We start from the raw sequence: 11378 nt of genomic DNA, 5'->3' as shown, positions 1-11378 counted from the left end.
ATCCTCCCCAGATATTTTCTTTGCTTTTTGACTTTTCTTTGTCAGGATTCAGCAGTCCACAGCGTTCTGTGATACCCAGGTGGGTGTGGCCTCTTTGCATCAGCATCTGCTCCTGTAGTGACCAGGCGCCACATAGCGATGTATAAACTTAGCCTTTCTGCACAGGCCACACCATGGAGAGAAATGTTAAGCTCATGCTTCAAAGCAAAGCCAAATATCATCATTAAAACGTAATTATTGGGAAAGAGGACTAATCCGCCCCCTAAATCCAGCAGATTCAGTGAGCAGTAATAAAGCGGCTCCACGTTTTCTATTTAGATCCAGTTATTTGTGGGGATTTTCAGCAGCTCCAGCTTCTGACAGCCGAGAGGCTTGACGTCAATGCAGCTGCCTCCCAGGACTGTCATTTATAATGAAAGGAGTCAAGCAAAGCCCCCACGCTGCATGACACTCACAGAGGTCAGGATGACAAACATCGGTTTGTGGGGAGGGAAGGAGGCATGTTGCTTCCGTTTCTTCAAGTCACCTTGTCGCTTCTGCTCCTTCTGCTTATTGAGTCATCCTTCAGAGAAGGATTAGATAAAGATAAAGAGACTTTATTGATCCCAGCTAGGGATTTTTGGTTGTTGCAGCGACAGTGTACAGGTTCAATAAACAATTGAGCAAAATCTTTGGTTTTTCCTCTTTGAATCAGAGGATCTCCCGGGCGCTGCGTGTTTGACTCTTGGCTCACGTCCCACATCCAGCTCACAGCCTTCTCCAAGCTCTACTGGGTCATATGTGCTGGGATTTTTTTTTTTTGCCTGTCCATCTGCTGGCCAGTGTGTGCTTCGAGACCAGGAGTGCAGCATGACCTTCAGTGGAGATGTAGAGGAAAATGTTCAGTGACCCATGCAGAAACGAAGCAGAAGCCGCACCGCTTCCTCAGAAGCTGCACTTGTCTTTGCAGAACTTTGGCCACGAAACCCTTGTGGGTTAACATTGGGAGGTGAGTCATCTAGACCCACTAGACAGTGCTCTGAACCTTTTTTCTTCAATGATTTGTGATCTTCACTGGTGTCCATGGATTACATCAAATCTTTCCACCTTTATCCACCTTTGTCATGGTAGGGAGAACACGTCAATGTAAGGGTGGGGTCATCTCAGATAGCAAAAGGGTTAAATGATGAAGAAAAAATGTGCATTTTTATGAATACCTTCTCTGTAGTCTCCAGTAATGATGGGATCTGCTTTACAACATGCAGCAGGATGTTGTCATCTGCTCTCCTCTGGTTGTCATGACAACCATTGATGTCATTACAGTAGGATTTTGGTCAATGGAGGGAGGAGATTTTCGATATCGTGATATTTTCCAGACAAAAAAAAGATGATTCCATTGTCTGCCAGCTTTCTCTTTTTGTCATAGAGGAGTGGCTGCAGCCGGCCGTCTGCTGGAGGTCTCTAAGGCATTCAGGCCATTGAATATGCACTATAAATAACCACACCGAGCTAGAAAATGCAGGATTTTCGTTCACTTTTAATTTACCACAAGAATTTCACTGAAATGGATGTTTTTTTTTTGTCACTTGAAAGCAGGAGCTACAGGGAGGGGGGAAAAAATAAAAGGAAATTCCTCTCTTTTTTGAGCAGTGATTATCCTCTCTGAGCCACATGCGTCAAATGTAAAGGAGATGAAATCTGATCGGGTGGGAGGGTGGAGAGGTTTGTGCGGTCATGGTCGAGTGTGACCCGTCCAGTGTTTCAGACTGCAGTGGTGCTGGACACATGCTCCTCATCCCAGGAAAAGAAGTAGGACCCGCGTTTCCATGAACAGATTGACCCCACCCCTCTCCAGCAAACCGCCGGCGCTGCATTAGTGGGATTAGCTGTTCTGCGTCTGTGTGGGCTGGACGGATTGACATGTTCTCTCACATTGGGAGCAAGCCTCGGCCTGGATGTTCGCAGTGGTCGGGAAGTAGAGCTCTGCAGACCCGCGCCTGCTCGGACAAGAAAATCTCTGCAGGCTCAGCCTTTGACTGCAGATTTAAATGATTAAGGAATGTCTGCAGAGTGCAGAAACAATCCACAATGCAAGTTTCATATTTTTCCACAGCATGACAATGTGATCATCCCTGGAGTGTTTTGAGTCTGTGTGTCACCATGAGTGTCTGACCAAGTCGAAGAGCAAACCCATCACCGTAAAGGGGTTATCAGTGATGAAAAGCAGGAAATCGACCTCCAGTTTCTCATGTCCACTGCAGTGCGGCTCACTCAGTTAGGGCTAATTTGATTAATTAAAAAGCGGTTGAAGGATATGCATTACAAAGCAGAAGTGACATAATGAACAGCCTTATGTAAACAGGCCCATTACCAACAACTGAGCCCCTCTTTTATGCCCCCGGAAGACCGAGTTAGACATAATGGACCCCCCCCCCCCCCACCACCACCACCACCACCCAAAAAAAAAAAAGTCTTCCAAAGGCCTGCATTTGTGGAGGAAAAGATTTGAAGTTTGAAGGGGACTTCTTGGTACGATCCATGTCAGAACCCTGCAGCAGCATGAGGTTACAAGTGTGAAAAGATGCATTCAACTAAAAAAAAAAATACATAAAAAGAAGAGAAGACCCGTTTTCTGTTCAATAAACCCTTTTTAATCTCAACAGCAAATTAGCTTATGTGTGGTCAACATCAATGAAGGTAGATAGAAAACTGGATTTCTATTGATTGGATTTTTGTCGTTTTATCAGCAGGTACTGAAATTATGATACCTGGAAACACATCCACTAGAATCTCGATGTATGTCTTCAACTAGAGAAATATTGCTATAATACTTTGAAATGGCATACACTGATTGACCGACCAGAAGAAAGCATGGAAAGAGAAGCTGACAGAGAAGCTCCACAGACTCCACATGGTGGGTGGTACGGGAAAACTCCTGAGGGACTTTGGTTTTGTACCTTTGTAAAACCCGACTAAACTTAACTTCCAGAGTAAAAGAAAAAAAAATACAGAAACGAAAGAAAGTATTTAGAAAAAAAAAGGGTCCAACCAGGAGTAATGGAGCTATTCAGAGTCTTAATCTAGAATAAAAGTATGAAAAGTAAAAAGGCACACTGAACACTAGTCAACACAAATCGCCTCAGTGGAGCGTGAGGATCCACTACAATCTGTACAAAGAACACTCATCATAATAAACTGAAAAGTGTTACTTTACCTTGGATTCAAATAATCAAATCAAATGGAACTCTGTCTGGTCTTTCTTTGAAAGAAATCTGCTTTGTGTCCATTATTGGTGAGGAAGAGAGAGAGAAAGGCGTTTTCCTAACACGCTGCAGTCCGTTTGATCCGCCAGGAGAAGGGCAAACGTCCCGCCTTTCTCCACTGCCTCTTCCTCTTCCGCTACATCTCTTCTTCCCCGTATTGTCAAAGTGCTCCAGTATTCAACTTCCACAGCTCGTCCTGCAGGTCTGTAGCCCGACCACATGCCAAACGCTCTCGCCTTCCACCGTCTGACCGTGTCAACGTCACCAGTTCAGATGAAGGGTTTTTCGAACGGAAAGGGGGAAGTGTTGATGCGACCACAAGGCTGTCTCTCAGTCACCGAGGCTCGTGTTGATGTCTAGCACTTCTGCCAACATCAGGTGAGTGTAAAAAGGTACATAAGGAGCAACTGTGTTGATGCAGTTTAAGGAGGATTTGCCTGAGGGGGGGATGATGGAACTGATGATGTCCTCTGGATTCCTGAACAAGACTGCAGCCACACACTTGGTCCACATTTCCTTTTTGTCCAATAAAAAGTGACGGTGTGGGCTCAGTCTTTACTAACACCTCCAACCCCGACCTTCCGTTTAAACACTGCAGACCCATCCGTCTACACACCGTTTATCCCCAACTACAGCAGGTCAAACTGGTCATTCCAACTGGGTGCATTTTAGTTTTGATACATCGTGTCAGAGACATAGTTATCCCTGTGTGCTTCAAGCAGCTTTCACACAGTTTAAGTGCTGTTAAAAGAAGAAGAGGCAGAAAAAAAAAAAAAACATCTTCTGGTTGCTGTCATAACAGAGAAAGCTGTTAAGATCCAGTGTACGGTGTTCTGATGTCCCGCCGTCTTTACGTCACGGCAGCCAAAATGTCCCAGAGGAAACGCCCTCTCACCAAATCTAATGCTGGGAGTCCCTACTCTGTTAAAAAACAACAAATGTATGCAACACAACAGGAGTGCTGACGATGTAAACCAGAAAGAAAATGCTCAATTGCAGGTCAAGAGTCCTAGATTCATAAAAAAAAGTGTTTTTTTTAATCAAATAAATTATTTTATAAATGGGGGGGGGGAGTGCAAACACACTTCTCCACACACAACACTGTGCAAAAGTGATTTGTAGAGAAGTGCTTAAGGGGATAAGCATCTAAAGTGACCAACAATACAAACCTTCTCTTTTTTGTTCCCCCTCCTGCTCTGACATGTGACCCGGTGAGCGCTTCAGGTTTGGAGGCGTCACCACAAACCCCGATCAGGAGTGTCCGCCTCCAAAAACTGTCCCCGCCTCACACTTCCTGTTGTATTTGCTGTACCATAAAGCTCACCATGCCTTAGATCTGGCTAATGTGTTCTTCTTTTCACGTATACAAGTGGAGGATCGTCATTGTTGTGTTGCCATTTGACATTTGAATTGAAATTCTAACAACTTTTTCAGTCTTTTCGCAGCACCGACCTCTGACCTCAGTTTAAGGAAAGTTCGGACTTAGAAGCGGCTGTGATGGCAAAGATTTACACACATACACAAATAAGCTAAACCGAAGAACTTCGTACCCTAAAAGCAAACTAAGAGAAGTGATGCTGCTAAAAAAGCAAAGGATGCTCACATCGGGTTTCACTTTGATTTCGTCATCAGTGGTTTCCTGAACTTTCTCTGAAGTTAATAAATAGAAATGTTTTTTAATACATCTTTTAAGAAACAAAAAAAATTTTTTTTAAATACAAAGTACTTTTGCACAGTACTGTCCATAAAGATGTTTTCAGGCTCATCTCTGCACTTTCCAGGGCCACATTATCTCCCGGTTACATCATCAGCTCCCCTGAGGACCAATCAGGAGCCGGGCTGTTATACGTTCATTCACGATTCTGGCACGTAAAGGATTAATATTGCTTCAGTATTGCCACAGAAACAGCATGACAAATTATTAAACCACAACTTCTCACCCTAAAAAAAAAAGTCTGTCACATCAGCCCTCATTTATCAGGTAAACATGAGCCACACCTGAACGGTTAACAGGTCTGCAGGTGCTTCCATAAAAAAAAAAAACAAGCATTGGTCTGCAAACCTGGACTGTGTGCCATCAGTAGTGTAGGAAATCAGCTGTGATCAGTAGTTAGATTTATAAAAATGAAGAAAAGAAAAGTCAGACAGGCTGCATGGGTACTGCTGTCAATCTGAAAACTAGCTTACTGTTGGAAAAAAAAAAATAGAGTAGCTGTTTCTGTTTCAGCACATACAAATGTTACCTGGGTGATTTAGGGAATAGTGTTGTGCAGGACTAGAGTAAAACCGTTTCATAGTGCATTCTTTTCCAAAGCAACATTTCATCGTGTGATGTTCATGGTACCGTGATAAATGAGGGACATTTTCTCTCACTTCTTTCTCGTCCGTTCTTCTGCCATTTCTCACAAACTGGAAAAGCAAAGCCAGACTTTGTGCTTTTTTTTTGTTTTCCACTCAGACAATCAGTTTGTTTTCAAACTATTTCTAGGTGCAGCGCTGCACTTCGGCAGCCTCTGGGTGGTACGACCTCACCCCTGGGACTGCGACGCGGCGCTGCAGCTGCCGGCGGTGCCGCCGCCAACAGGACAGAAGCAGCTTCGTCAAATCAGCACAGCTTAGATCACATTGTGCGAAGCGTCGGAAGTGTCCTGCACTGCGTGGCAGATGAGAACAAGGTTAGAGGAGAGGGAGACAGCGAGGTATATCACGGGAGGATTTTGGCGGGAAAGAAGGTCAACGTCTATCACAACAGAGAAATGGAGTCTGTAGAAGTTGTACGAAACACAACACTTCCTTCCCAGCTGCTACGCCTGAGGTCTCCACCTCTACCTCTGCTGCCTCTGCTATGGATGCCGTCTCATTGCTTAATACTGCTGGATTAACCCCCTGAGCTGACTTTAGTTGACCAGCACGAAGCCATGCTGCGAGTCCACGGTCTCCATCATTTCACTGTCCAGGAGGGACGCCTGCAGTTTAGGCATGCCTAAGCCGTCTGTCTGCGCTGCCACGGGGCCTCCAGCGTCTGCCTCCCCTGGACCAGGCTGAGGCAGCAGGCTGGCGTCCATGGAGAACTCGTATTGCTCTGGCAGGAGAGCCTCAGCGGAAGGACCAGGGGAATGTGGATCACAGCCTGCTGGGTAGCTGAAGCCCAAGCCGCCAACAGGGGCCTCCAGAGAATGCTGATGGTGGAGTGGGTGGTGCATGAGGTGAGCTCCGGGGGGCAGCTGTTGGGTGTAAGGGTGGTGGTGGCTCATGTACGGGTCGTAAACCAGGCCCTCGCCGGGTTCCATCAAAGGGCTCAAGCTGTGGGTGTGGCTGAAAGGGGGTGAGGCTTGGGGACTGCCCTGCTGCTGGGACTGAGGCTGGTGGGGGGCCGACATGGAGGGGGCCTGGGGGGAGTTCTGGGCGGCTGATGGATCCAGGATGGGGCCGCTTGGGGCGTAGGAGCCCTCAGCTATCTGCATCTGGTTGAAGTAGGCCTGGAGTCCCATGCCCTGTGACTGGTGCTGCTGCAGATACATCCTCTTCTGATGCAGCCTGCAGAGAAACAAGCCTTTCAACCAACAGCAGTGAGCAGGAAAAACCCTTCCACACCACACCAGAGGGAGGAAACAGCTAACTATACACATACAATGAGACTAAGCTGAAGAAAACATGAGAAGAGCACAACTGTGCAAACTGTCTGCTTAAGGCTCTACTACCACCTGCAGACATGAAAGAGGCAAACTGCTACACCGACTGCACAGCCGTGTCATCAGAACATCAAACATCTGCATGGGGGGGTATTACCTGTGTTCCTGTAGCTGCTGCTCTAAACTTCTCGGCGTCTCCTTGCAGAAAAGTTGGCAGCTCGCAGGGCTGTTAGCCAGGATGTTAGCCTTTTGGGCGAAAAGAGAGATTTACTGCTTCATCTTTACTGTAGGATTGTGGGAGATCAGCTCTGCCCTCCCCAGTGAATTCAGCATACGAGTCTATGGATCCCTTCACATCATGACAGTAGGTGCGATTGGCTGTACCTGAAGTCTGTGGGTGAGGTACTGTGTTTCCAAACTCTGTCTGCGGGAGAGAAGGGGGGGCTGCAGCCCACCGTGGTATAAAGCTAGGCCCTCCTGCTGCTTGCATGCCTCGCCCTTCAGATCAAAAACAAAGCATTGGAACAAAAAGCTCACCGGATCCCCGTCTGTCAGTGAATAAAGCTGCGGCGAGGCTGGTGCGGGCTAACAGAATGACCCTAGCCGTCTCCTGCCCCAACTCCCAAGCGGCGGCTGATCAGCCACATGCTTTTCCCTAAATGGCGTTTACCGCAGGGATCACACATTAGGTAGATGGAATGGAAGCCAATTAATAGGCTGGTGGTGCTTCCATAGTCAGAGACAACAGTGTTGATGTGAGTAACAAAACGAAAAGCATTCAAAAGTGACCCAAAAAAGAGGGAACCCTCTGTTTGTTTATTGATTTTTGTTTGCAGGGAAGCACAAACCGTTCTTTCTTTAATCGTCTCCCCCTGAAGTGCATCTGTGCACGCACATTTCCTTGTGCAAGTCTGATTGATTTCAACAATGGCTGCATTCATTTTGGTCAAGACTCTGAGTCCCAGAGGGACAGCAGACAGTAAACAAGCCACAGTTGGCAGCCTCTCCAGGGGTTATACAACTCCCTGACTGCATGCTTTTTTTTTCCATTTATTTTTTATCCATCGAATATGGTAGTCAGCACACTGGGCCTGGAAAGGGATTCTGGGAAAGGAAAGCCTTGCAACTGAGTGTGTGTCATCATGCGGCAGGACTAACCTCCAGGAGGTTGTGCAAGTGTTGCTGTGGTCCCAGAGGCCCCATGCTGGCCCCTTCCACAGAGCCCATCTGCTCCACCAGCATCTGGACTTTGTTGAGGTCCAGGATGCCTTTGGTCCTTGCCAAGTTTTGGAGGTGCTGCCGAAACGCCACCAGGCCTGAGAACATAAACCAGAGCACAGGAGCTGGTGTTAATTTAGACCGCTCAATGGAACCGGCTGGCAACAAGACATGAAATGTTTCATCCCTTTAGAGAAACAGGCTTAATCTGGCTGACGTTAAATCGGCGCTCCGCCGACGGTGAGGCTGAACGTACGTCATATGTGTGTGCGTATGTGATGCCCGTGCTTGTGTGCACAACAGCGAGCGCTTTGATAAGACCCGTCCAGTGGTGCGGAGCTGTGAACGATAGCACCTGACTCACTGAGATGGTGGGAGTTATTTAAAACCAAAGTCGGGAGTGTGACGCAAAAGGATCCAAAGAGGATTATGAAAAATAAAACCTGAAAAGAAAAAAAAAACATCCAGAGAGAACAAACTAGTGTGCAGCCAGAAGAGCACACACTTCCATGCTAAAATGAAAGCTTTTACTAGTTCTAGCTGGACTTTTCATTCCAACGAGCAGGTACAAATGAAAGTGGAACTGTTTAAAATTCCTCCTTGTGTTTCGTCTGCTCCTTCGCTCAGATGTGGAGAACAAATAAAGCTGCTCGACTCTTAAAAGCGATAGGAAAAAGCAAGACTTATGAAAGCTGTGCAGAGGGAGAAGGAGGGTGAAAAGAGGAGGAGGGAGTAGAAGGGGAAATATTGTGAAAGGGAGACATGTGGGCTGAAAGCTTCAAATACATGCCTGATTCACAAGGTGAATCATCATTGGCGTAATCGCCTGAGACATTAAGAGGATGAGACGCCAGGAGAGCAGGAAAAGATGGGAAAAGTAGAAGAGGGGTGGGAATGAAACTGCTGCACCGACAGAAGCAACCAACAGGAACACAAAGGTAAACTGTCCAAACCTCACCTGCACTTCTGATTAGGTTCATAGACCCGCAAATGTTCAACAGACCATAATATGATCTTTATAATCCAGATTCGGAAACCTAGATAAACAGACAAATGAGTTCTGCACACTGCAAGCTCACCTTGGGTGAGGGAGGTGTCAGAGGCGCGGCGTCCTTCTCGGAAGCTTATCGGGGATCGGTTGTGCGCCTCCCTGTGCTGAGAAGTCAGGGCAGCCATTGCTGGGTTGGGTGGCCTGGCACTCAGAAAAGGTGCAGCTATGCCAGGAGCAGAGCTGTTGGATGGTACCACCTCACTGAGGGAGGGCGCGTCCTCCAGCAGACTGAGGTCGCTGTGCACGGAGCCCATATCGTAGCCAATGTCCGAGTCCACGCTGCCCATGGAGGTGTTGTGGCCTAAAGTGAAATATTTACCTAACGGATGAGACACAAAAACATGCAGTAAGCAATAAAGTCATGCTTTTACTTCGAAATGCAACACATTTCCAACGGGTTTCAGACCTTGGCTTGAAGGCCCAGGCGGGTTGGAAACTTCAGATAAGGTGTGCCGCCTCTGGCCAAATCGAGTCGTCTGATAGGCTGAGAGAAGGTGGGGCGTGTCGTCCTCCGTGTCGGGCTCCTCAGTCTCAATGCCTTCGTCAATCGAGGTCTCCATCATGTTGCTAGGTGACGAAGTGGAGGACTTGCGGAGGACAGTAGAGGGAGGAAGGGGGTCCAGAAGGCAGCCATTCACCTAGAAGGACAGGACGTAGAAACACAAAGAGTCAACAATAATCAACATTTCAAGCTCACTGTGAACAGATGAAAAGAGAAGGACCCACGAGAGCTAAAAAAAAAAAAAAAAAGAAGAAAAATAAAATTTAAATTGTAGGAACAAAGGTAAAGAGACTCCATTGGTTATTTGACTTTTCTTTTTCCCCATCAGAGTTGTGGGTTACTCCTGAACTGCCCGTGTGCGTCAGTGAAACACAAACACACACACAAACATGCACAGAGGGCTCGGATGGGGTAAAGCACATTAGAAGAAAGTCATCTGTGAGGAAATGCTAAAAGACATGACATGACAAAGAATCTATGTGACAGATGCATGAAATAGAAGCAGAGATTAAGCAAAAAAAAGCTGAAAAAGAAGACCTGGGCTGCTGGCTGGGGGATTGGTGGGAGGGGAAGGGGGAGTCTGGGCTGCGTGATTGCTTTAGCAGCACAGCAGCTTTCTGTCCATGCGTGTTCACTCAGCGCTGCATTGGGTCACATCATCGTCACAGGGCTGCTTACATAACCAGACTTCATTCACGCAGATAACACTCATCCTGACTCTGCTTAGTTACTCTAATCGTCCACACATGCACATATACACACACCCCAACACACACACAAATCATTCTTTATTGGGGTTAGGAGGGAAAATAAAGCTCACATTGAGAAGGCCTTAAAAGGTGTATGTGTGTAAGTCTGAAAGTGTGTTTGTGCGAGACTGCAGGTGTGTGACTCAGTGAACTTGGGCCAAAAATGTTTCTATTAGAAGATCAGCCCAAGAACTAGCCTGGAGAAACAGGTCCAGGGTTGGCACAGTTAAAGAAGAGCACTGTGAGTGTGTGTGCATGTGTGTGTCAGTGTGGGTGTGTGCATTTGTGTGTCCAGAAACCTTGCCGGACTGGCAGCTGTCTTGTCTGATGTGAGTGCTGACTGAATGGTTACATAACAAGACAAGTCAAGAACACTGTCAGGTTGACACCCCAAACCTCTGCTGTGTACACCCCCCCCCCCCCCCCCCCTCACACACACACACACACACAAAAAAAGGTATGGGTATGATCCATTACCTATAATGTACAGCTGCAAATCTATATAATTCTAAGTCAAAAGGGAAAACCGGAATAGAAACAAGTTTCCTTTGTAGGTTTGAGTTTGGTGCCAAGAGTACAATAATATGTTTTGTCTTCTCATCCCACCCGTCCACGCCGGCGTTGGACTCACTTTGGGTGTGCTGACATCCTCCACAAGGAAGTTCTGCTCCAGGGGACATGCAGTCTGGGGGAAGGTAAAAGCATCCGACGAGGGCTGAGGAACCGCGGGGGAACGCAACAGACGAACGCCCTGTGGAAGCAAACCCACCTGGGCTGAGCCGCTGGTTGACTGAAGTGGGAAAGAAAAAAAAAAAAACAAACAGACAAAAGGCAGAGCACTTATTAATCTGGAATCACGAGACTCAGTATTTATGTGCTCCAATAGGTGCTAATAGGAGCTGAGTGTGCACACACACATTTTCATGAGGGGCTCAGAGAATGAAAGCGGCCGCATGGACACATGCAGTACCCACAATGCTTCAC

General features: G+C 47.0%; 1 protein-coding gene across 1 annotated transcript in view; it reads right to left on the bottom strand.

Moving 5' to 3' along the window:
• Positions 1–2607: 2607 nt before the first annotated feature.
• sik2b (salt-inducible kinase 2b) overlaps positions 2608–11378 on the bottom strand; it is a 37933-nt gene continuing 29162 nt past the window's right edge. The window contains exons 9-15 of the mRNA XM_004075670.5: positions 11026–11184; positions 9550–9781; positions 9172–9462; positions 8033–8190; positions 7259–7372; positions 7032–7120; positions 2608–6779 (exon numbers count right to left, since the gene is read on the bottom strand). Coding sequence (XP_004075718.1) covers positions 6140–6779; positions 7032–7120; positions 7259–7372; positions 8033–8190; positions 9172–9462; positions 9550–9781; positions 11026–11184 — 1683 coding nt within the window. The 3' untranslated portion in view covers positions 2608–6139. The remainder of the gene's footprint in view (positions 6780–7031; positions 7121–7258; positions 7373–8032; positions 8191–9171; positions 9463–9549; positions 9782–11025; positions 11185–11378) is intronic.

The sequence above is a fragment of the Oryzias latipes genome, chromosome 13 (assembly GCF_053564925.1).
Source record: "Oryzias latipes strain Hd-rR chromosome 13, Olatipes_Hd-rR_3.1".
NCBI lineage: Eukaryota > Metazoa > Chordata > Actinopteri > Beloniformes > Adrianichthyidae > Oryzias > Oryzias latipes.
Note: the sequence above shows the minus strand (reverse complement) of the source record. Positions and strands in the feature narration are given on the sequence as shown.